At 43.3% G+C, this 26,344-nt stretch overlaps 1 protein-coding gene across 2 annotated transcripts in view; it reads left to right on the top strand.

Annotated features, from left to right (window-relative positions):
* Positions 1-25,613, top strand: part of Dve (SATB1_N and homeodomain domain-containing protein dve) — a 44,805-nt gene extending 19,192 nt beyond the window's left edge. Inside the window, exons 3-7 of one of the 2 annotated variants that reach the window (XM_071710676.1) lie at positions 18,895-19,037; positions 19,382-19,606; positions 23,468-24,004; positions 24,257-24,643; positions 25,004-25,613. In XM_071710676.1, the coding sequence (XP_071566777.1) occupies positions 18,895-19,037; positions 19,382-19,606; positions 23,468-24,004; positions 24,257-24,643; positions 25,004-25,180 (1,469 nt within the window). In that variant the 3' untranslated portion in view covers positions 25,181-25,613. Of the gene's footprint in view, positions 1-18,894; positions 19,038-19,381; positions 19,685-23,467; positions 24,005-24,256; positions 24,644-25,003 lie in introns of both variants that reach the window. The other variant, XM_071710667.1, reaches the window with a different exon arrangement.
* The last annotated feature ends 731 nt before the right edge of the window (positions 25,614-26,344 follow it).

Raw genomic sequence — 26,344 nt, 5'->3', positions numbered from 1 at the left:
TAGCGTCTAAACTCGGGGCTTATAAATCTCTCGAGTTAACTTTTGCCTCTCTCTCTCTCTCTCATTTTGTCTTTATATTTCTTTTTCTTAACTTGTCCTCTTTCAAAATTATGAGCTAGATAGTTTCGTCACGATGACGTAAAAAGTATAAAGAGACGTAACTAAGAAGGACGAGTCTAAGCGTCTCGATGTCAGCTGTCTTAATTATGTCTCTATTCTTGTTTTGTCGTCCCGAGTATCATTCGGGATCTCTACATTATCATCTCGGCCTAATTGTTTTACAAGGCAAATCGAATAAGTGATGTTCGACTTCTGTGAAGGCAAAAATGGAGGGCAATGCGGTTAATGCGAGGATGATATATTGCATCGTATAAGTAAAAAATAAGCTAGTCCAATTGCGAGCTGTTGTCGTCAATGGCTTACCACTCGCACGCATCTCAACTGATCTCGACGACGTAAAGATTTAAGTCACTTGGGAAGTTTTTCGACAAACATCGACGTATACTTTTATGCTAGGTATAGGTAGATATATGATTAGGTTTTGCAATAAAAAAATTAACGAATTTTCGTAACGCAGTGACTCTTTTCTTGATAAATAAATACAACAAAATGTACAATAATATATAATTACACAAATATAAGAATAAAAATAATACAATAGCCTTTTTTTTTAAGTATAACTATGACATTAATATCTGAATTAATAAATGTAAGTGCATTCATCGGTACGCATGAAATTCATATTGATGTCAAATTAATTGCCATGTTTCTATCTTTCGAGTAAGCCCAACGTAAGCAATCCGCTGGATTATATAATCCCGTCATTTAGGACTTAGACTTACTAATCCTCAAAGCGGTTTCGCCAAACAAAACGCCCAGGGTTATATAATCTCGGAGATTGGTTAATTCATTATGGATTACAACGGAGACAGTTTGAAACGCGACGTAAACGTAAACGAACATGTTTCAAGTTTTAATGTGCTTGGCAATCATATTTTTACAAGGCTAACTATTATTTGTTAGTTTTACACGTCCGAATATAACGATTATAACGAGCACAGTTATAAAATTAAAAAAAATCAATATAAAACATCTTAAATTAATACACATAATTAATAAATTTAAAAATATACTCAACGAGAAGAGAATATATAAATTATATTTGTGAGTCAGATCTGCCGATTGATATCTGACATAAAGTTTATCTACATAAAAAATTTTAATTAATTAGATGACAAAAAGAGCACAATTAAAACAGAAGAGAAAGGCATCTGTAAAAAATTTAGAATCTTTTTTGACGGAAAAAATTGCGGTTGCGCGCAATTGAAATGATACTTTTATCTCTATATCAATACCTACTTTAATTCTACTTGAACAAGGAGCTTTACGAAAGCGAGAAAGCGATAAAGATGCGCAAATCAGATGCATGTGTCGGCCTCCTCGCTCTTTCTGAAAACCTCGGACAAACTTATACCTCCAGTACCAAAAATGAAATCCTGATCATTGCAATGAAGTCATCGAGAATATACCGACGCCATTCGGACGCGTCTGCGTTCGGATGGTATTAGACAAATAATATCATTGTCGATGCTCTCCTGGTCCCTCGGAACAACCCTTCGTTTATCGAAGAACCGACCGCTTGATGTTAATAATTTTAAGAGGAGAATTCCCTTCTATCTTACAATTAGAAGAAAGGTATAGCTACTCTCTTTTATCCCTTGACACTTTCTGTGACGCTTCGAAAATATGATGCGAATCTTCTCGCCTCGTTGAGAATGAAATTATACGAGAATCATCTCTTTGCTTATGAAATGACATTCTTAAGTGAATAGAGAAGCATTATAAAGATACATAGATTTTATACGCAACGTCGAAATATCAGAAGGAACGTTAGAAATTAGAAGTGGATTTTTTATCTCAGACTTTTCACAGATCTACAAAAACTATAAAAGGATAAATTCATCATTTTACTTGGAAAAATGTGTTTTACACAACTTACATATGCATCTTGAAGGATAATACAAATAAAATTAAACCGTTAAAATTTTTATTTTATTATAAATTAATATATCTTTTCTTTTATTAGTTTACATAAAAAAGAGAATATCGAGATACCGAGATACACAGATAAATTTATAATGTTTATAGATTATAGAATGTTTATAAGTATCCGTCTCGATATATTCTCGTTTTAAATTCTGAATATAAACTTTTAACACTACTATGTGATTGACGCCACTTGATATTGCGCGAATTTTGAAGATATTTCAACGTTTCTTCCTGCTTACCGTCTGTCCACGTCGTTGCCCATGAAATCTTCTCCCTGTTCGCGCGTACGTGTTACTTTAACTATCGAGCTCTCTCGTACGCACTTTTCAGTGTTCCACCAAACGAGCAGCCCCGAATGTTTGTTTCTTTGACACACACCCCCGTCGCGACACGTCGTTTCCTTCCCGGTCCTTTCCCCGTGTTATGCTCCCCTGGCACGGAGAGGTCACACGGTGGCCTTACCCACATTCTCATGGGATATCGTGGGGAGCCGACAGGGATGATGACCCGCCATCATCCAGCAACAGGCACGCGGATGGGAGACCAAATCCGGTGGCTTGCGTAGGCAGGCAAAGCCGCGGTACGATTTTGAGTGGATATACAGTTAGAGAGGTATCAGGGCTACAGGATACGGAGGGTCCTTCGGCGGAATCCTCTCGCGGCGAGCGGTCAAACGCGCGTCGCCGCGTGCGAACGGATTGCGAAAACTTTCGTCATAGTGCCCTGGTGGCAAAACCTCCGGTAAATCTAGACAAATCCGTCGAATGGAAGTGGAGGAACTCGCTAATCTGGAGCCTCGTACACCGCACGTCAGAAATTGAAGACGCGCGTCTCTTTCCGCGCCAGGACAAGCAAATGTGATCTTGAGTGGTCTGTAAGTGAGATATCACGTGCTGTAGGGACGATGTTAAAATACGATATGATCCTTTTTATTATTGCACTGTAATATTTCATGCTGTTTGCGAAACAGTGCTGTATCATGCGATCTCAAAAATCCTCGAGCATTTTGAGAAAAGTATTAATTACAAAGTATTAATTAACATTAATTCGTGATCCGCGTTGATTATTTTAAGAAAATTATCGTGATTTTTGTAAAATCTAAGAATAATGATTTGTAAAAACTAAAAACTAATATATACATTAAATTAAATAAGAAATCTGATTGCGAGAAGCAATCAATGCTGTTATTTTATCTGGATGTGAAAATTAAGTTTTTCATTTTCCAGTGTTTTCACCGACGTAATCCTTCCATTAAGGAATCTTTCTCTGCATGGTCGTGGCAAAATTAATGTTTCGTTCGGTCGATACGAAAGCCGACGGATACTTATTGTTAGAAGCAAGATGATCCCTCGGGTGATCCTGCCATTAGGAACAAAGGCGCGAACCAGGCGTCAATGCGTAATCATGAACTCCTGATATGAAAACGCCCTAAACTCCGTCTAAATCCAGGATCAGCGAGGTCTCGCCGGTAGTTATCCCGGGCGCGCGTTTCTTCCCGCTAAGACACCAACGATTCGCCGTCTATCCTATAAGATCCTGGTACAAAAAGCCCTTCGAATTCAACGGAAATCTCGGGTGCGACCGGCGATCCTGCGGCGCGTAGTACAAACTTTCGATTCCTTTTATGCTACCCTGCTGACTTAAGGACTCGAGTATCCTTAGAAAGCTCGCTAGAAAATCTCGATGTCCTTTTCTACCGCTCCCGTCGCGTATTCAAACGATCCGTGAGGGGGAGGGCTCCGTGTACTCTTTCAGAAATTCGAATCGCGCACCGAGAGAGCGACGGACGGCGGATTCATTAATCAGGGGGATCCTGTATCGTTCGCGGCCGGCTTCACCGTCGTCGGCTAACTTTGATCTCCAACTAATTCTTCATCCTCTTCCGGTAGTAAAAATTAAACGATGATAAAGAGTAAGACGAACTACCGGTTACGGCTAATCGACCTTGGTGAAAGTGGCCATTAATTTTTATCGCGAGGCTCGATAAACTCAACGCGCAGTAATCGCGCGCGTCTCGGAAAGGCGCCATCGTTGTCTCGTTGTCGTTGTCGTCGTCATCGTTTGCAAATAAGTCAACTCTTCCTCGAATTAATCCCCGATCCTGGAGGTGGCTCGAAATAATCCGAGATTAAAGCTCGCGCGAGCGATGACGGCGATGAAAGAGAAGCGCGCGCATAAGTAAACTCGGGTCGAGCGGGAGCAACGCGACGGGGAGAAAGGAACTCGGACGCAAAAAAGGACGGAACATGATCTTAATTCCGTCGAATGGGGACCGTCACAAATCTCGATCTTCCTGCTTAGCCGTCGTACCCGGTGCCGAATAAAGGGACAGGCCCGTCGCGTCGCCGGGGAGGGGCGGAGGAGGGAGGGATGGGAAATAATTTCACTTGGTCGAACTGGTTAAGATTCATAATTTATGATCTTGGCAATAATCCGCGGCGGATGGGAAAGCGCGGGAAAAGGGAGAAGGGGCGATATGCCGGGGGCAGGGATGGGAAACGTGCGAGAAGGGGCGAGAAAGTATATGCGAATGAAAAAAAAAGAAAGAGAGAGAGAGCGAGAGAGCGGTAGGTAGGACTTATCCTTTGATCCAGGATTTATTTAACTACGGTCCCAGCCCGGGGCTTATCCCGGGGGAGGTTTTAACCATCAAGGGGGCACGCTATTGATTTTTAGCTCGAGGGGGATTAAAAGCGCACTTTCGTAACACTATACCGTCGCGCACACGGACAAACGCCGTACCGCGGCGCGCGATTGTCATCGATTGCCATGTCGAATGTGTGGAGAGCAACGCGGCGCGAGTTGAATTAATTTCGCGCTCTTCGTCGTCGCGCGAGACCGAATCGCGGGATCAGCAGGAAGAGATTTTCTTCGTCCTTGGCGCGCGTAGCCGCGATAACGCGATCCGCTGCTTATTGTGCGTTCGAAATGCGCCTGGCGTCTGTTTGACGGTAGAATTTCGTTTTCTTCTACCAAATCCTCGCCATTATTTATCGCACTTGTGTGATTTTACGTCGCGTTATCGGCATTTAATCCTCCTCATCGCGTTATCGGATCCGTGAACGTAATTTTTGTTTGCCTTGATGATTCCGAGCGTGAGTTGTAAAATTTTTGTCGAGTTTACGAATAAACTGGCGCCGTGTTTAATACGCAAAGATACGCAACTGCTTGCGATTAATTTGTCAAACGGCAGATTCGTTCGCTTTATAGCATTTAGAATATTCTGCTATTAATGATAGCGTATTATTAAACAGTTTTTAATTCACAAATGAAAATGAACACAACGATAAAAGAAATATAAAATGAATTACTGTTATTCAAAAAGACACATTGTTTATAGAGTTTTATTGTGCTTCAAAATATATGTAAGTATACTTTATACGACTTTTTTAGGACAAGTTGCTGTGTATCACAATAGCCGTAGGTCATAAAGCGTTATAAATAAAAATTTTAATATACTTGGTAGAGCACTTTTTGAACGTTCCTCGAACGTTGCTGTTAAAAACCCCCGTAAGAAGAAGACGAAGCGCGATCAGCGAAAATCGGCGATTGACCATGACTCGAGCGCGCTATTGAAGCCGAAGTATAACGAAATAATCCGCATGCACGTGCCTTTTCTCGACGAATGAGCAGTCCCTCGATAAAGGGGAAAATCTGTTGTGCCGCTGGTCGCAAGAAATGATCCGTCACCCGTCATTCTCGTCCGATCTTCTTTCCCCCCATGAGCGCGCGTTATCGAGGCGACGTGATTCCACGCGCGTCATAACGGACGGAACGCGTTACAGGGATCAAAGTGCAACGAACGACGGCGGCGATGCCTGGAAATCCGAAAGTCGGCGATGCAACGAGCCGTGCCGCGCGCGCGGGGGTTGATAAAAAAGCCGCGGCTTACGCGCGCGACGAGGCACGTATGTGCCATACCAGCGCAGCGCAGCGCAGCGCGGAGAGCCGATCGACGGCTTTAGAAGGAATACACGTCGGTTATCTTCACGGGTCAGCGCCCACGGGTGCCGGCTTAATCTTCGGCCGAAGAAGGAAGAAGAAGACGAAGGAGGAGAGACGCGCCGCCGCAGAGAGAAGGGTCGGGCACTTATCTTTATCCGGCGTTCTAACGACCGTGCGAGGAGTGTCGCTCGCAATCGTCGGCTCTTTTACGAGTCGATTCGAAACGACGCGCGCGGACGATTAGCGCGCGTTTTAATCACTGAAGGGAACGAGCGATTTCATCGAAGATCCTTTCTCACGCGGTTTTTTCTGTCTGTCAGTAGGTACTTCTCGGCCCGTGGCCGTTCCCCGAAAATGCTGCAAAAATACGGACAGTGACGTGATAACGGAAAAATGTCGAGTGTAAAAGTACGTAGTAATTAACGTAGCACGGACGTTTCTCCATAACAATAGAAGTATCGAATTGATTTACGTTGATATGTTAGTTAAGATGCAATAATCGTATGTCTCAGTTACCGAGAAATATATGCGTTACAGCTGTTCCCCGTTTGCCGTACTATACAGTATCGCACTTGAGTAATCTTGTAAATCATAAGAATGCGGCAGCTGGGACAGATAACTTGTGCACAATTGAAAGAGCAAGTGGATGCAACATTTGCAATGATTTAAGTTTATCTGCTTTAAAGTTGAATTGATGTGCGTGATCACCGTAATGTGATTTAATATTCCATATAGAGACATCCCTTCGCCATGGATTAGGTCCATTAAATACTGTCGCCCCATTAATTTCATAGCGCTATATGCAATTGAAAATTACAATTAAGCCGTAAACTTTTTTCTAATTTTTCTTTTAACGCTCTATTCGTAAAAACGAGAATAGGTATGCGTATGTATCTCTCTCTATTTCCTTTTCCATCCGTGGTTGACGATTCCGCACGATTTTATCCGGCGTTAACATTTTCGTAACATTCTCCATAAATGAAAAGAATTTCGCTTTTCCGAACGCACCAAGAGTACCTTTTCAACAGGAGCGAATATCGTTCCTTTCCGTCGTCGTCGCTAACGAAACGGTCGTGGCGCGTTTTTCCGCTCGAAATGAATCGCGGCCGGTATCTATTATACAAATATGTCGGCGTTGTACGTGTATATTTTTGCGTTAACGCTTCTAATGATTAAAACGAAAACGCGCGGCGCGGCGCCTGGAATAACGATCAGGTGCAACCGGCCGAATCGTTACCGGCTAGCCGGGCTGTTGCGTGCGTCCCTGCGAGCACGAGCTGTGTAAATCGTATTAGGGATTATTGCACGATCAAAAATATCCCCCGTAGGATAATCCCCGAAGGTGGCGGCGATGTGTTGGTGGCATTAACTCCGACGTGTTATATCGCGATGCGTATAGGTATACGGCGATCCCACCGACCTCACCTTTCCTCTCGCTCCGCCACCCTCGTCAACCTCTCCTCGTCTCTCTTTCTCGTCATGCGTGTCTCCTATTCTCTCTCTCTCTCTCTCACCCTCTTTCTCTCCTGTATGTTACCGCGCGAAAGCGTGCGTATACGTGTGCGCGAAATCGTGTGCGTTCGCTCACTCGCCGGCCTCCGCGAAAATCCACGCCTCTGCATCCTGCTTTCGATTTATCTTTCTCCTCTTTCAGACTCGGGGCAGGTGATGTCGCCGGGAGGTATTTTTCAGCCGACCGGTAATAATCATTAAAACATTGAGAATGGCTAAGCGACGCGACAAGTAACTTGAATCTATTTGCAGCATTGTTATTGAGATCAATCGCTGCGGTTTGACTACAATAAGTGCACCGAGATTCGAAATGGTGGCATAAATCAAATTAAAATAAATTAATAAAATTAATTAAAATTGTGCTTAATTATTTTGGTGTGACATAAATAGTTTACTATCTTTACAATAAAGTATGATTTTTATATTTATATCAGATATTTTTATAAGCCATTTAAATACGATTTATGCCACTGTACCGATCACGGTTCGAAAAGAGAGAGCAGAGCAGCTAATTATATTTATACCATTAATGAAATTACTTTATTAATTTATTAAGTATATGATAATAATTGATATTATTATTTGCTAATTTTACACGACTAATGGATAATTGTGAACATCAATATTATTTTAATTATGACAAAATTGCAATTATTAAATTTAATTCTTAAGGTAGATCTTCAAATATTCCCGATATGGTTTGACGCAGATTAAATAATCAAAATCACAAGAATACATGACGAGTTAATCTCGACAGCTCGTATTAATCCTACGATTCTCATAGGCATAAGCTGAATAAGCGAGTGGAACTTTACTCGTCGATTAATGCGAGTCGCTTTCGCAGCCTTAAAGATACGATATCGCGCAATACATTATCCAAATACATAAGAAGAGTAAAGAAGTTATACGGCAAAGGGAGGCTTCTCATAAGCCGAATTGTCGAATTGGCTCCCTTTTTAATTATCCCCGACGAGGGATGAAGCCGCGCGACTCGTTGGACTCCATTGTGCATTCATAATGGTCGCAAGGCAGAGAGAGCCTTAATGTTCTAAGGCTCTTATAAATATAAATATAAGGCGGTGTCTCGCAAGGAGCGTCTTCGTGTTGTGCACTGACGGGGCGGCCACGACGTCGGCTCGCCGTTGAACGCCACGCTCGGTCTCGGCTTTACCGCTCCGCATCTATTTTTAATAGGATTTGTTAACTGACGCTGCATGTATACATACCGAATTTTACATAGATAGCGATACACAATGCGCCCGCTATCGCGGTCGAAAAAGTCGTTTGCAACGCAAACTCGCCGTCTCGCTTCGGATCGTTAGATCGCCCTCGATATCGAAGTTTCTGACGATGTTAATTAATACCATTATTATCTATTATCTTTTTTTTTTACGGAAGGTTGAAGTTTTGTTGATGAAAGATCGATTTCGGCTTCGAGCGTCGAGATGAAACGCCGGTAAATTGAATTTGTACGAGCCACGCCAGTTTTTGATCGCAGCTCCTTATAAGACACGTGTCCGCGGTTTCCATTCTGTGAAGCGCGGCGCGACTATTAAAATGATATTGACAATGACCGCTATTTATCGGCGTTGTTCTCGAACGCGAGCGCATTACGCCGTAATCATCATTAATTATTATTTAAAGTTTCACCCGGCGACGATTGGTACTCCGGGAATCCATTTGTCTTCCGCTTCTCGCAACAGCTGCGTAGCCGATTTTTGTTACTTTCTTTTTCAATTCCGCGTATCACGATACAGTGAGGAAGGAGAAGGAGTGAGAAAGGATAGTAGCGTGGGGCGCGCATTAATCACTTGCTGAAACATCATGCGCGTTTTCGCGCCCGTTCGCGGAGCAGCGCATCGCTGCACTGCGCGCATACGTTAGCCGATGCAGATCAACAAAAAGCATTAGCATTCTTCCAGAGTGCTTATTGTTTGAATATCTCGCGGATTATAACGAGACGCCCCTGTGTGCTAAAAATTCACGTATGTTGGTGATTTCGTTTTTTAGTCAATAAACGTTTCCATAATTTTATTACGCTTTGTAACATAAAATGCTTCGACGATAGAATGTTCGTTTAAATGAATGCATTAAGAATATATTTCTGATCAATCAATATTATACCATTTCTTCTATACAATTTCTAAAATATTAATTAAAATTGTTAATGTACCAAAGAACGGTTGAAACGAAGATGAATGGCGTCATCGAGAAGACCAATGATTCTTCAGGGCTGTGCGAAAAGCTAATTAGAAATGTATATAGAAGCGCAAACCGTTGAACTGCGACTGATAGAAACCGAATGGAAAGCAGCCCCTTCGCGCGAGACAGAACGGAAGACGCGCTTCGTCGCCTTCGACGAGGGCAGGACAATCCTATTTCTTTCTTATGCAAAATCTCCGTATGCGTAGCGTGTTAAGGGATTAAAAGTCTGCTCTATAGGGTCAGCCGGAGGCTTACAAGGCCTAACAAGATTAGCCTAAGACGCCGAGTCCGCATACCCCGGGGATTACACATTATGTATTCACCTGGATGTATTCGAACGGAGATCTAGTTCGAGTTCCCGCGTCATGCGTGTAAGAAAGCGCAAGTCTGGATCGTGCGTGTGTGTGTGTGCGCGTGTGTGTGGCCAGGCTTAACGATCGCGTCTCTCGGTGCCTGGTATGAGCGATCCGTTGCATCGGAGCTCGCCGATTTCGGGTCGTCAGAGGCGGGAATGGATTTGCGGATCTTCGGGTCGTTAAACGAGATCGAAACGACCGGTGGAACATTGCTCTTTCGAGTGCTGCGTTGTTTTACTCAACTTCACGAAAGACACGCGATCGAGATATTCTGTTTCACCATTCTTAACTTCTATAAGATTCATACGTTTCTGATAGTGAAGTATATACCGCGTATTTCAATACGACTTGTTCTAATTGCAGATGCGGTAATTATTAAATTGAATTACGAAATGTCAGCAGGATTAACAGAAGTGAATCAGGTAAAGGTAGAGAAAAACTGTGCCTCGACGTCTCTTCTTCAAGAAATATATATTTGCACATACATTTTCCACATTTAGGCTAATCGATGACACAGAAAACCATTTCAGATTGTATTTAACGGCGCATAACATATTTAGCGACGTTATTCGCGAACGTCGCACTATTGTTATGTCACACAGACTCGCTCTCGTACGGAAATTGCGTAAAAAGACCGCTATACTTCGCCGCTCGCGACCCCTGTTCTGATCTGTCACGGTTTATCACGCGGGCCGAAACATTTTTCCGTTTCGCCGGGGTCTGACATAATCTCCTCACCGGGCGTGGAAATCGCACGCGACTCTCTCTCGGCAGGCACGTCTGAATGTATTGTAATAATAGAGCGCGCATATAGAGCGATCCTATAAGAGCGCCGGAAAAGAGAGCGGAGCTCTCCGAGGGGGAGTCTTATCTTCCCTGGTCGGCTAGAACTCTATTTCGAGGCGAGATACGCGAGTCTCGACGGCGGCTTTTAATGTCTTTTCTCTCTCCGTGTTTTGATTAAGAGAGCGGAGCCCGGGATATGCTTAGCGATCGCGGCGAGAAGGAGAGAGAGTGATGCGCCGGAGCGGAGAGACGAGATACGACGAGAGAGGAAAAGACGGGAGGAAGAGAGCGCGCTTTGAGTAATTGTCCGCTTGTAACTGTCAGCTCGTCAGAAGCTGACTACCTTCGGGAGTACGGCGAACGAAGATCGAGATAAGCCAGCTCTAAATTCGTTATGACGAATCGTGAATCCGAAAGAATCAATTTCTCAAAAAAAAAAAAAAAAAAAACAAGGCAGCTCTATCACGAAATTGGCTTTATCAGGCTGAACAGTATTAAACTACGATTATCGGTACCCATTCGATTTAGAACGATAACTTTTAATTGTTATCCCGAGGAATTCGGGAATGCTACGTGTGGAATACTTTCTCCGAAAGGGTTGCGACGCGACACGCGAGATTACGGGAGAACGTCGTCGAATTTCAGCCGCGACCTTCGTGACCATGGTCGAAGAAATAGGAGTAAGAATTTCCTTAGGCGGATACACCGCAGATACCGGGCGAAGATGGGTAGGAGTAAGTGGTGGTTTTGGCAAGGGGGATGTTCTGATGCGATTTCACGCTGGATTTGCCTAAGATCTCCGCTAAGGAGCCCTTTAACCCTCCCCTTTTACCCTTCCCCCAGGCTTCACCCTTCTATCACGAATCCTCTGCTCTAGTGGCTGCCGTTTTCTCCGCTCCTCCCACTCTCGCTTCCTCACTTCGATCTTAATCACTCTCCCGAAGAAACCGTCGAAGATTACGTATCTTAGCACACAATGTCGCTAAAACGCCGTCATTGTTTAAAAGAACCATCCCGGCAACCATGTTTCAATTAACTCCTATACGCGCCGAAATACCGTCGAGGTTTGAAGGGGAAACCGCACTGTGACGCAATTTGCTACACTTATCATCTATTCTTCCCAGTTGCGTATAAAGTGTCTTTCGATTAATAAAAATTCTAATTAATTGACGTTGATAAACACGATCATTAAGAAGCTGTTTAATGTCTACGATTCCAACTTGTTAGTAAGACGACGTTGGTAACACGGTGTGTTCATTATATCAGATCGTCGCGAAAAATGCAAGTCACACGGAGCGAGTCGCTCCGTGGCGCACGTCTTGCACCCATAATCCCTCGACGCGCCGAGTACCCTCGCGAGCTTGTTTGATCTCACTTCTCGACCTGTCCCCAGTCCAAGTCGATCCAGCTAAATATTTCAGATTGGTCAGAGCGAACTGGAATAGCCAAATCCGTTAGTATTCCTCGGCCAATGGGAATTCAGGTTTTGCTTGAGACCCTCGTGGATTAGACGGCGCCTCGGTGCCTCGTTGCGCGCATATCCGTGTTTTAAGGACGCGTGCACGCCGCCCCGTGGATGTGCCCCCCGATGTCTTAGTGTCGGCCCCATTCCACGTATATGCAAACCCTCTCATGGCTTAAGCTAAGGCTAAGGCCGAGGCTCTCCCCCGGGATTACTACGTCATTCTGCAGGACTCCTCCGGTCGCCGGAAGGATCAGCTCTCTTCCTTCTGAGGATTTCGCGCAGGACTCCATCCTGTTCCTAAATCAGCTTGTCAGACCGAGTCATTGCACGCCGTTTCGTTCTTATTTCGTTCGCGCTCGTCAACATTGCGCTTACGACATTGCGGGGGTACACCGGCACAAAGCATGCGCCGGGATCACGCTAATCTGGAGCATTTAAGTTCGTCGAATTGCGCGTCTATTCTTGGTTTATTTGTCCGTTGCACTTAAATTATTTCTTGAATTAAATCATCGCCCGAAAGAGATAAAGACCTTTCGTTTCAAATTTAGAATTACTGTACCATGTGATATTCTTTGATAGATTGCATTTATAATTAACATCAAGTGGTGAATAAAACAAACTTAGTTTTTTATTATTAGCTAATATTAAGATTGCGTTTAGTGTAATCGAACATAGATAGGTTCTACGTCAAATATTGTAGAATTGGATTTAGGTCTTCAGGTCTTTACAAGTATATTATATATCTATATAACTGTATAAATTGAGATATTATCCCTTCCCCCTTCGTCTCTGTAAGTAGCGCTAGAATGTGATATGAGTTCCTAAGTTGGTTGCAATAAATATGCTAATACAAAGATAGGTCTCTCTCGATTCTGGCGTTAATATTTGGAAGATTGGGCGCGAAGCTCCCGGTGGCGGCGTTTGCGGTCCCCCCCTCTCCCCGCCCCTACCGCCGCGACTTTCGCCCGAGAAACTTTTCAGAGTGACAGGCGGTTACGCGTCCCGATGGTGATAAGAAGTTTCTAGATATTATACTCTTCAGAATCCGAGGAATAATCCGTCTATCGCGCGGCGGTAATAGACGACCGGAACCTGTCCTTGGTGCCACCTAAATCATCCCCCAATGAGTTGGCGTTCACAATAACTCGTTACCGAAAATCCAAATTAAGCTCCTTAGCCGAGAAATTTACGAGACGTTCGCCCTCTTCGGGGGCCCCGCTTCGCGCCACCCCTTTCGTCCCGCGAGGCAGTTTACCGAAGTAATTTTAATCTTCCGCACACGCGGGGCACACGGTGGTGCGTGTGCCCGCGCGCGCTCGCGCACACACACAAAACGCACCGATCACGCGTTGTGCGTGCGAGCCGCGCGGTCGCACGTGTGCGCGTATGTGTGAAGAAGCGCAGACGGAGAACGGCGATGGTGAAGTATCGGAGAACTACACCCTTCTCTTATTCTCCACGTTGTATAAGAGCTTACCCTCTAAGCATCTTAGGGCAAGTTTTCACCCTTGCTTCCAGCGAGCGACGGGTACGTTCGCCGAACCGGCGATCACGGCGATCGTGTTTGTCGGCGAAGGGATCGACCGAATCCATTCTCGATGAATGAAGATGTCCGTTTTTTTTTCTTACGAGTAATCTTCTGACCATTTCTCAGTCTAGACACTATTATTCCAGCCAGTCCAGCCACTACACACGCTTTCTCGACAGTCGAAAAAATGAAGTATTGTGTATTGATATTAATGAAGATATATATTGATTTTTAGAAGAAATTGTAACTTTGACTAGGCAATAGTATTATATTTCGATAACTTCTGAAGGTGTAAATAACAAAATATTTTTTATTGCTAATTAAATTAATTGCACGCACGTATAAATTCCAAAAATGACAAAAAGGTACAGAAAATAGTAGAAATTTTATTTCTTTATTTTATTTGATATCGTAGAACAGCTGGAACAAGCGGAAATACTGTTAATCTTATATTCCTTGCGCGCTATCTAGATGCAGTTAGCTCACACAAATGTGAGAGTAACTTCAGATGCTATTAAGATACTTCGTTGGCTACGGTGCGTGATCCAGCCGCTATATGAATCGGCTAACACTTAGATTTAGAAGGTTTCGTTGCGTGGTCGGTGATCTTATAAGCGCCAGCTGAAAGGTTATCTAATTATGTCTTATCCGTTGTTTTCAACGGACGTAAAGCTTAGCGACGCCGAACGAGCTTAAATTGCACGCGAGCTTACGGACAATGGCATGCTTTGCATGCGCAAAGCAATGTGCGGAGCCCGAGAAAGCTGGAAGCTATTCAGTATTCTCGATCGATTGATCATAAATACATGACGAGCGTGGACCATCGGATAGCTCTCGGTTCCTTAATCAGTCGAATGTAACGCGTCGAATAGAACGGACGCGATGGTAGAATCTCAGCGAGCATTAATCCGAGGACCGAGGACATTAGCGGAGAGAGCTCGGATGACCGGGACGGTTCGTTAGCGAGAGAGGAAAATAAAAGCGACGCGGAAGAGGGCGGGCGGGGAAGCACGAGAAAGGAAAGAGAGGGGAGGAGAGAAAGAGGACGGGTGTCGCAGATAAAGACTTCGAAAGAGCCGGTCGCTTATCTGTAAAGACCGACATCCGCCGGATCAGCCCCAGATACCGAAACCACCCACACTTTCCTTCTGGTGCACGCGCTTAGGCTAAGTTCCGAGAGGACGGAAGCAGCCGACTTCCAGGGATCGCGAATTCCGCCGCACGCCGCCGCAGCTGGGGGCTTAGATATCCCGATGGCGCGATTCGTTTCTTTTGGACATGCAAACTGCAAATTGGGTTTTTCGGCCGTGCCCGCGCGGATCGACCAGAGGCGAACACGGGCGCGGGTCAGCCGAGAAGAATATAGTGTTATTCGGACGATTTGAACGTGGCTTCGTAGCCTGATTCGATTTCGAGAGATTAAGCCGAGTCGTCTTGGATTACCGAGTCATCAAGACGAAGAAGAAACCTTAAGACTTAACGGTCCCAGAATGCACACTGAGTTTGCGCTCTTCGGTCGTGGTATTTCAGATGAAGGTGTCAAACAAGCGATAATTTTCTCACGTCCTTTAACGACTTATATCTTTTATCAGGTTTATCTTGAGAAGCGCGAGTGCAACTCGATTTAGTTAAGTGGCTGATGCATTCACGTATGAATTGTAACTCAGAAATTCTTTTATGCTTATTCTTTAGCTACGTATAATGTTATGTAAACCACTTATAGATTTTTTTAATTGACTTATTTTACAACTCACGAAAGTTAAGAACGGTCTAACATTTGAACGGATTATGGCTCCTCTTTTTCCTAAATTGAACACTTAATTTAATTTAAGTGTTAAATACCAAAACTAAAAATCTAAATTCTTATCCTCGTTTTAAGCCACCGAGAAATTAAATTCATTTTATTTTCCCACTCCTTCGTCGCTCCGTTTAATCGCATCCGAGCACGCCGATATAGTGACGGAAACGTCACTGACGATGAATCTAAATGGCGTGTGCTTTTCCCGTCAGTGATTTAGAAAGATCCTCGGTAATCTCGGAGCGCGCTGGTAATCATCTCGCGCGGAGAAAACGAGGGTCGCGAAGAGACGCGGAAAGAAATATTCGGCGGTGATTCTTCGACCGCACCCCCTTCAAATCGCGCTTTCCGTGCCGAACGCGGCCATTATCGCGGCGGTGCGGAGTGGGCGATAGCGGGGTGCTGAAAAATATGTTCCAACTTTTTATCTTGTATCTGCACCACCGCACCGTCTCGGTGCAGAACTGAGCGGTCTGTTAATTTGCGAAGTTGAGAGTTTCGTAATCGTGCTACGAGTCCGATGCGTTTCAGCCACAAAACGGACGATTCCGCAAGAAAAAAGAAAACGAGATATTAGGAAGCTTTATTTCTTAATTGTAAAATTATTTTCTTTCAGTATAATATGTCTTGAATATATTTTTTACCTTTGCTGGAGATTAATTTTAATAATTATTACGTATCTATTTATAATTTCTCTTACTTCCGGGTTTAAATTTCTTAGCTTTTTATATGATTAATCATTGAAATTAATAATTTTATTTCCGATATTTGCAAATATTTCTTGATTTTTTGTAAATTTTATACATCAAGTCAGCGATAAATAGATTGCGGCGAGACTTAACAATACAAGAAATCGCTAACGCGAAATACAAGACGAAGCCGTCGTGATGAAAAAGAACCATCGAGAGAAACTGGTTTCGCTTCTTCAAGGGTTGCCCTTCGGATGAATCTTATCTTTCGACGAGAGCTGTCAAAGACGAAGCGGCATGACGCTTCCGTCGTGCGGGAAGATAACCGGAAGCCCGATAGGTTCTGCACCAGAAATGAGAAATGTCTTTGCGGTTGCAGAGATTAAAGATTTCGCGGATGAGTAGTTGCCATCGTTTCCACTTCTTTCCTTACGATCGATTTTTAGCGTGTTTTGTTACAGCGTATAAAAATAAATTGAACAATTAAAGAATGCACTTTGAATTGTATTTTATTATTATTAATACATTATACAGTATATAAGAATTATTTTTAATTTGTCCATAAATAGAAATAGAGTCTCAATTAATTATTTCAGTTAGCGTTACTTCAGTTTATGGAAAAAACGATCTTAAATTGCGTGATAGATCTCATAAACGGACACTTTCGTGATCAGGCAGCGAGAGTGTATCGTAGACTCGCGTCGAGACGACGGCGACGCGTCGGTAATAAACAGAGCGCGTAATACGACGTCCCCGCGATTAAGTCCTGCGGCGTAAAAGCCCACCTTAAACCAGCTGATCCCGGTACAAAGACGACGCAAGGACGGGGCGCCTTAATGAAAACTATACGTACCTAGATTAAGGTGGACACTGGTCAGCCTTCGGACCCGCCAGAGATACGACCTGTCTTATGCAACGTAGGGAGAGCGGGCTCTATGATGCCCGGCGTATTAGATGGAAGTTTCGGCCATTAATACCTAATATCATGCCGCTGGCAGTAAATCCTTTGTTGGTCATCTCTGACGGGGACTTAACGCCTTGCATCAAGTCCATCAAGAGACATTCGACCTATCTATCAATCCGGGTACAATCCAATATTGCACTTTGATTAGCTTATCATATTCGCGAGGAGTGCATTGCAATTTTGATATCAATCTACTGTCAGGAATATAAATCTGTAGGAAAAATTTCATCTATTTTCCTACTACAGGGATGTTACTCTACTATAGTCTCTTCTATGAATTTCAAGTTGATTTATCCCAAGCGAAAATAAAGTCACTTTTTACCACAATATTGTAACTTTTAGCACTAAATGCCATTTTATAATTAAATATTAATCTAAATTTCTATTAAAATTATTAAATTGTTGTTTGAAAAGTTATGGCAATGGCAATTGCTAAATTACATTTCTTCAGCAGTGCACTGCCTTTAGGGATATATACATTTCGGGTGGACACACGTGACATCGACTAATCCACTGATTTCGACTGACAAAAATGTAGTCGTGCATTCCGAACAATGCGAAATGTACGAGCATGTCGGTAAACAGCGCGTTCAGTAATCTCATCGAAAATTTGGTGGTGCTCTTTAACGGATGAGTATAGGTATATACCACAACCAGGAATTGTGTGGGTGGAACTTTCCCTCTTCCACCCCTCTCCCTTTCAGTCTTTCTTTCGCCATCCCTCTCTCTTCCTTCTCGCACTCCATTTCCTCGGGTTTCGCAGAAGTCTGGGATTATGACCTGGAGTGGGATAGACTCCCGGACTTAAGTCAGGGTTACACAAGGATCGCAGCTATTGTGCCATCGCACAGGTCCCATTGTCTCGGGATAGACGAGTGGATCTGCATATGCTTAGCACCGGAGTTAAACTTCTCTCTCTCCCTCTCGCGTTTCGCATCACCCTCTCTTTCTCTCTCTCTCTCTCTCTTTCTCTCCCTGTCTTCTCTTGGCGATCTTCAATGCGCGCTCCGCGAATCATCCTGCCCTTCGAATTTGGATGCCGAAACGCCGAAAACTATACCTATTGTCAGCCGGATGTAGAAGCTAGTGCTTCAGCTGAAGCTATGAGACGATTTGAGGCATTCATGAACTTCGCGGAGCCTTCGTGAAGATACCTTTGGTTTCCGAATTAAATTAATCAGGCTAAGGTCTTTCATTTTCAAGAAATCGTAAATTGCTTATTGTTAATACTTGATAATCTAAAGATCAATCATAGTGAGAAGCGTAGAGAAGTGTAAAAGAAACGTGTAATTGAAATATTGATAAAAAGTAAGACAATAATGTACTACAATACATTAAATAATTAAAGACCTTAATTAAAGACCGACGTAATTATATGAAAAATTATATATCTTGTATCCAGTGGAAATTTCAAAAGCGACGATGGAATTTTCAATCGAGGATTTACATTACATGCAATTAAGTCACGTTCGTAAAATTATGTAATTGTTAGCTAATTTGTTACCCATAGTAAATTTGTTACTCCATTGTTGCCCGTAATGAGAGCAGATTGTCGAGCGTCGACGTTACTTCACGCAAACTCTTTTGTCTGTCGCAGCGAAAAATCTGCCGGTGCATTGTGTGGTGGAGACGATTCACAATATCGTGGAAAGCCATGTGAGCAACAGCCGTGAAAAATGGCGAAGTCCCCAAGTGGAAACGGACTCTTACGTTATTATTCCGGTAGCTATGCCCTTTCAGGTAAGAATTATTTTCTTTTATTATAGTATGTATCATTATATCATTGTATCTATTGATATAACATAAATGTGTTTGTAGTTAAAAAAAACTGAGAAACTTATTTAGATCATAATATTTCCTATTTTAAGAAATTTATTATTTAAATAAAATAATAAGCAAATTGAATTTAGAAGGAAAGTAAAGTCTTCTCCACAAACACGGTGTATTTCTTTTTGTACAAGTCAGGAATTTTTAAGAAAAAAAAAAAACATTTTTTTGACTAAAATTATTGCAAGGATTTAGAGATATATATATGAAAATATTTCTAAACGACATCAACAATAGTTTTGTTCTTTTGCTGACAGGATTTGGTGGGCGAGGCGCTTGTTCGCCTGGGATACTCCAGTGATCTGATACCAAGTGCTAGAGGGAGCATCGTTATACGTAACTGGAAACCTCTGCCGATGGAGAAGGTCGCCGATGGACCGCTACTGACAGTAGGAGATATCCTGGCCGAATTGACGTCGGTGGCGACCCTGAAGATTCAGGTGTACAGATCCAGGCCGCCACCTCCCAGTCCAGCAGCTGAGGTTAGAAATAAATTGCTGAGGTTGCTCCTGTTGCACAGCCATACGCTTCTCGTCTCCGCCGGGTGCCCTTTGGACGAGGTAGGATGTCTCGAGATCTTAGGTGTTGAAATTTATATTTTTATATTTGGAATTAAGGGATATTTGAAAAAAAAGAAACGCACGTAGTTGCATTACATTAAATTTGTTAAGCACATGTTTAAAAAAACGTTTGCAATAGATACAGTGGCGAGATGCAAACATATTTAAACGAAATCCCCGTATCTTTTTACAAATATAAGTTAATTCTGAATATTCGGTAGTCATATCCTTCGCGTCTGAAAATTGCAGAACACTATTTTAAAAAGAACTTTCTCAAGTTCTTAAATGAGCGACATTTTTTAAAATTTTCTTTTATATCTCGGTGCCGATAAAAACGAAAATAAAAAGGAGAAAAAAAATTGCAGGAAAAGAAGAAAATATATAATCTGTAATGAAGGTGCGTTTATTTGAAGAACGAGGTTGAATAACGGCGTACCGAGAGAATTTAAGGGCCATTCGGAGGCGAGATCGGAGCAGGGAATATTCGTAGTAAGACGCGACCGCTTAAAAATGTAAATCTAGCCAGAGTGTGTTTGTCGTCGGGGCACTTAATCTCATTAAGAAGTCCTCCGGCTCGGTACCCTTGTACCTCGGTACCTCCCGGTAAGAACGGCAAGTGACTTGGTAATCTTCGGTAGATTCTTGCTCGCGGCTCGCTGATCCTCACCTTGAATAAATGCTTTCTTGGTTTCGAATCACCAGTCGAGAAGTCACCGCGCTTTTGGTAGCTTTCGTTCCCCGCGCGCGAATCGAAACGCTCGAATAATGAAGCTGTCCCCCCCAATCGCGATACTCGTCTTATTCTGGAATATTTTACGTACATTTGCAATGTTCATTATCTTAATCGCGCTAATTCTTATTATTGGTTGTTACGATTTATGTTTATCTTCTTCCTAAAAGTAGCGAAAGCAGACATTTTCCTGAAGCTATATCTCGATCGAGATCTTAAGGAAAAAGCGGACGACGGTTAGGTTTTTTTTTTTAACTGTAAAGAGAGTTTTATCACAATGTCAACATTTCGCTGACGGTTTCGCAAAGCTGATTCGACAAAAGTTTATTAATGCTGCGCGAACTACCGTCATTTGCTCGATCTTTAGCGACGAAACCGAGTAACGTAATTTCGACCAACGTGAAATCTTTTTCCGCGATGACTTCTCGAGAAGTTTATCCCGATTACGCGGATCCTCATCCCTTCCGTTCCCCGAAGATTGAAATAGACGCGCGATTTTTCGGGTTGGTCGTCCGCTCGCGCAGACGTGCCCTTCCGACAGCGGAAGATCTCGTAGCGTGTGATAGGATTACCCTTTACTCAACCAAATTCGCAGCCTTCATCAAAAGCCCCCTCGATATCGGTATTGGGAGGGGGGGAGAGAAGAGGAGCGGTACCCCGCCGCCTCCTCCGAGCCGGCATTATCTAAGTGCACTCTCTTTGAAGATCCCGCTACCCGCCCATCCCCGAACTTTAATGCCGCTCACGGTGGTCTATGATTACCAATTTTCCCTGGCAAACGTTTCCTGCTTGAGTTTCGTAGCCCGACGGCTAATGGCGAACCGCTGTGATGGAGAACCGACGTCTCTCGCATAGATTTGGCTTAATCTGACGATGATGCACGAAGACGTGCCGCCGCGCCGTGCGAGCTCCCCTCTTCGTTTCTCTTTACGTATCTTACGATACTCCTCGGCAACGGCACCTTTTTCAAAAGATTATAAATTATTCCATCTCTCGCGCTTACATTTTATCGCCGTGAGGAGACTTGAAGGTTCGAAAATTTTCCCTTGGCCACGAATTTCTTGCAAAGACAAGGGTTTTTTTTTTCTAAAAGAAGAATTAAATTGAATATCGTTATCTGACGTATACACTTTCATTAATCTTTAATATTAAATTCCAAATAAAATCAGAAATATAGCGTCAGATTAAAACTGCATGCCTATTACAGTCATATTAAAAAGCAAATGGAAAAATTTTTACTATTTTTTACATTCTGCAAATTTCGTTTAGCCTTATCTTGATGCAAGGATGTTTATCACAAGATTGCTACCAGTTATTTCTGGTAATCGTGACTCAAGATGAAGTGCACAATTTGTGGCATTCGGATATATCAAAATTGCTCTCGTTGGAGAGCAAAATTAGAATTTTAAACATGCACCGTCAGGCAAACCGAGGTGCGTTAAAGCACACATGATTTTTGAAAAGTACAAGCGCTCGTATTTCTTTCGGGATAATGGAAAGTTTCGGAAAGGTAATAAATACTTTTCAAGGGGGCTCGCGCGTGAAATTCGCATTAATTGGGATCGGCAAACATAAATCATCGGTGTCAGCGCGATTTCAGACAATAAAAAGCAACAAAATCTGCTTTGAATCCTATTTAGTTTGAAATGTAGAACAGTGATGTTAACAGACGTCGCCTGATATATCAGGATTAGGGCTTAACCGTATTTATAGCGCGGCAGCGGGGCATTTGATTTATTTACTATATATTTTTGCAAAATTCTTTATCGCGAAATCTGGTTTACATTTTACATAAATATGTGTATAAAGGGTTAGGAAGATTACGTTGACTTTAATAAAGATTTGGCGATTGTGGCATCCACTTCTTTACCAAAATAAAATCCGCGATAAAGTTAAATGTATCAGGATGGCGATGAATATACTATATCTTATATATAGCATATTATATCTTTATTAAAGTTTGGTAAAAAAGCTACAATTTTTATTTAAATAACAGTTTAGAAATTGGTTAATCAATTTTCGTGTTACTGAACGTTTATAATTCTGGCGTTTTATAGAAGAATTATGTTCAAAAGCCATAGCAACAGCTCCCGATAAACGCGTCGTGAATTTCGCGAACTTGTTGCGATCTCGCGGATTGTTTGATCAGGGTGGCGTGATCGCGATTGATTTACCACTGTTCTACGGATCAGCCGATTGCTGTGCGCAATCACTCTTAAATAATAAATACGTGTAAATCAGGCTCTCGAATCGCGGCTCACAGTGTCGTCAGATAAGCCGGCCGCTCCGCTTTCGAGCGGTGGTACCACTATTTGCCGAACGATTTCTGAAATCTTGAATTTGCCTGTCAAGACTCGCGCCACGGCCTGCCTACCTGGAGTGATTAAGTGCGGTGTCGTAAAACTGAGGCGGATGAGAATTCGAGAAGGTGACTAGCGGAAAGCCGTTTGCGCCCGGATAATTGTTGTCTTCGTATCTGACGCTACCAAGGTGCCAGGGATACGCGACGGATTACCGCGTTATTAAAGTGGCGTCGAGTGCCTGATCTTCCCAGCCCGGAGATATATTTGTTCTTATAAATCATCGGCCAGATAAGATGCGCGTACCGCTTCCTGAGGCGTGAAAATTTTCCATAATCTGTCACCTTAATGCCGTGGCGACGACGGTGACGCTAAACGATATCGCTCTGTAGCGCCTCTGCGTCAACAGCCAGCCGACGAGAAATCGATCGTCGGGAGAATTTGTGAATTCACGTAATAAATCCATCCCAGTAGTTTTATTTCCTTTCGAGTATTCTCCTGTTTTCGTATCTTATCTCAAAAGCGAAATGCAAGATGATACGAAGGACTGTTCATTGCGCTTACGATGCAACTACGAATTGATAGTCTCTTAATAAAAAGATTTGAAATATATTTTACAAAAAGGCGAAGCAAGAAGACAAAAATATTTTGACAGTCATTATCGACGTCATCATTTATCAATCTTTTATACAGTTAATGCAAGCAGGAAGAGTAAGGTCTTTGAAACAAGATCACGTTGCTTTCCTCTTACAGATGACCCTGCTGTCCCTCTGCCGAGGCGGCAACGACCTGTCGGAGGAGACAAAGAGAAATTTCGAGACGTGGCTGCAGCAGCAACAGATAGGTCTCGGTATGAACCCAATAGCACCCACTTCCAACCACCATCATCACACGCAAAGTCCGCAGCCCGAAAGCGGCGGCCCTATCCCACCCGGTGGCGGTCCGATCGGGCCGCCGCACCCGGCGCTCCTTCAGTATTCGCACAAGACCAGGATGAGGACCAGTTTCGACTCGGAGCTCGAGCTGCCGCGCCTCCAGCGTTGGTTCGCCGAGAATCAGCATCCGTCGCGCGAACAGATACAGCACTACGTCGCGGAATTGAATTCCCTGGAGTCGCGCCGCGGCAGGAAACCGCTGGACGCGAACAACGTCGTGTACTGGTTCAAGAATGCCAGGGCGGCGCAGAAGAGAGCGAGCATGAACGGCTGCAGTCCGCCTGGACTCAGCCCGAGGGGCGCCAGCATCGTCAGCGAGGACTGCACGGATGAAGAGGAGGACACTAGGCATCAGGTACGCCCTGAAAGAAGAATTAAAACTGTAATTGCAATATTAAAGAGGTGCCGTGGATTATTTAATAGCTTCAAGAAGCGATAACTCTCTCTCCTCGAAATCTTCTCAATAAAAATATTTTTACTAGATGAAAAATAGCAAGAAATAAAAATTGAGGCTTTTAGAATATTCTGCATAAGAGTATATTTCTCGATACTGCTTGGACTCTACGTAAAATCTCAAAGAGATGAGGTTCTTAACTGGTGCTTTCAGTCGACATCGGGGTCACCCTGTCCACCGAGCAGTCCACCGGTCGGTCCTCTATCCCTGACTACGAGACCCGAGGATCAGCAGCAGCCACCGACGTCGACTCCATCCTCGGTGAAGCAGGAGGACGCGAGGGTGTCCTCCGGTTCCGAGGACGACGAGACCAGGCACACGGGCCCCATTCCGCCGGGATTCTCCTTGGTGCCCAGTCCCATGTTTGGCCACGGTATAATGTACATGTCGCATTATCTGCCGCCGCGCGGGCCAGCCGGTTGTCCCACCAGTATGCTCGCCGACGAGAGAAGGAAGAGGAACCGGACGTTCATCGATCCCGTGACGGAAGTGCCGAGATTAGAGTATTGGTTTAAGCGGAGCACTCATCCAAGCCACGCGGTACGTATAAATCGATCGTACGTGTTATGTATCGTCGTTATCGCGCTAATTTGTCTCTCTTTCGACGGTGACATTAACATGTTACGAGAAATTTCTGTGGATTATAATAGCACGTTCGTAGATACAATTACACTCTGAGCAAAGTATTTCATTGCGCATAAAAACAATTGTGCACAGAAGCGCCTTCTGTTTTATGTGCATTAATAAAACTTCACGAATTATTAAGAATGTTTAAACTTTCTTGCTTGGAATTTTTTTACAAATAACTCCATTGCCGATTAAATGTTGCTATTCAGTTTTTTTTTATAACTCCCACCTTACGGGAGATTCGTTGAAAAGAATTTTATGATCGGTCCATAGCTCATTCTGTCGTACACGGAGGAGCTGAACAAGATGCCCTATCGCCAGAAGTTTCCGCGTCTGGAGCCGAAGAACGTGCAATTCTGGTTCAAGAACCGCAGGGCCAAGAATAAGCGGCTGAAGATGGCACTGTTCGAGGGCGAGTCGCCGCAACAGCATCCATATCACGCCGACTAGTTAATTTCCTTAAATAACGTTGTCTAGGGACAGAAAGCGCGAGTGAGGCGATGCCTTTCGCGGCACGGAAATAAAGGGAAAAAAAATCGTTAACCGACTTGTTACTCCTTACTATCGTTGACACGCGGCTTTAAACGCTTACTTCGGCCGCACATTCATTGTAATTATCACGTAACGATTAATATAATTATTATGGACTTTCATGAGTGTAAATACGAGATGATGTCGAATAAAAGGTATACGTCACGACAAGATAATATTATTAAGCATCTGCCCTTGCGCAAATTGGCGGGGACGTATCGACATAAAAAATGATGACGGTATTTCCAGACGATTAATATTTATGGTTAATTTATGTATCGATTAATTATACCTCGATATAAAGGCAATACTGGAAGAATAGAAATAAATATGGATCGTCTATGAACCTGTACACACATAATATCAATTTATTAGAATTATTTTTCTAATTTTCAAATTTATTATACAAGTTTGTTTACCACAAATTAACATAATATTTTATTTTATTATTTCTGAATCAATTTCCAGGGATACAGCGTACGAAAAATTTCTTTCTCGAAGAATTGCTATAAATTTTACAGCTCGTCATCTCACAAGAAGGACAAATCGAGAGGTAAGAGCTTTAAGAGCGTTATCATATACGTTCGTTCGTTAGTCGCGCAAAGGGCGAGCACAATAAATCGCCAAATGGTGTTTCGTGAGTTTCGTAGAGCCTGCAATAACGTATATACATGCCTAAACGGACGACGGTGTGTTCACGCGCGTGTGCATGCAATAGAAGCGCGCACAACGATACTGTCTCTCCAAGTCTACGAATGCACAAAGCGGCCGCCCCGACCGAAATCTCGCAGCTAAGATAAGACAGCCGAGCTGTCATCGAGTCAACCCTAACTCAAACGTCACAATAGTCAATGAGTCTTCCTCTAAAAGCGGCCGTTACTATCTGTCTACGGCGCGCTACTCGCGTTCGCGACGTTCGCGAGAGTTTCAGGGACAGTAAGACCGCGGATGCGCGACAGGGAATGACAAAGAGAACGGATGAAACGGAAGCAACGGTGTATTGACGCGCGTTGAAAAAATATCCGAGCGCAGAAAATAGCCAACCTCTTTCGTTACTGGCTATTTTCATTGCCGGCACATATC

The sequence above is a fragment of the Temnothorax nylanderi genome, unplaced genomic scaffold (genome assembly GCF_030848795.1).
Source record: "Temnothorax nylanderi isolate EJ_2023f unplaced genomic scaffold, tnyl_v1.0 TNYL_tig0004_pilon, whole genome shotgun sequence".
Lineage (NCBI taxonomy): Eukaryota > Metazoa > Arthropoda > Insecta > Hymenoptera > Formicidae > Temnothorax > Temnothorax nylanderi.
This window is presented reverse-complemented; position numbering and strand designations above follow the sequence as displayed.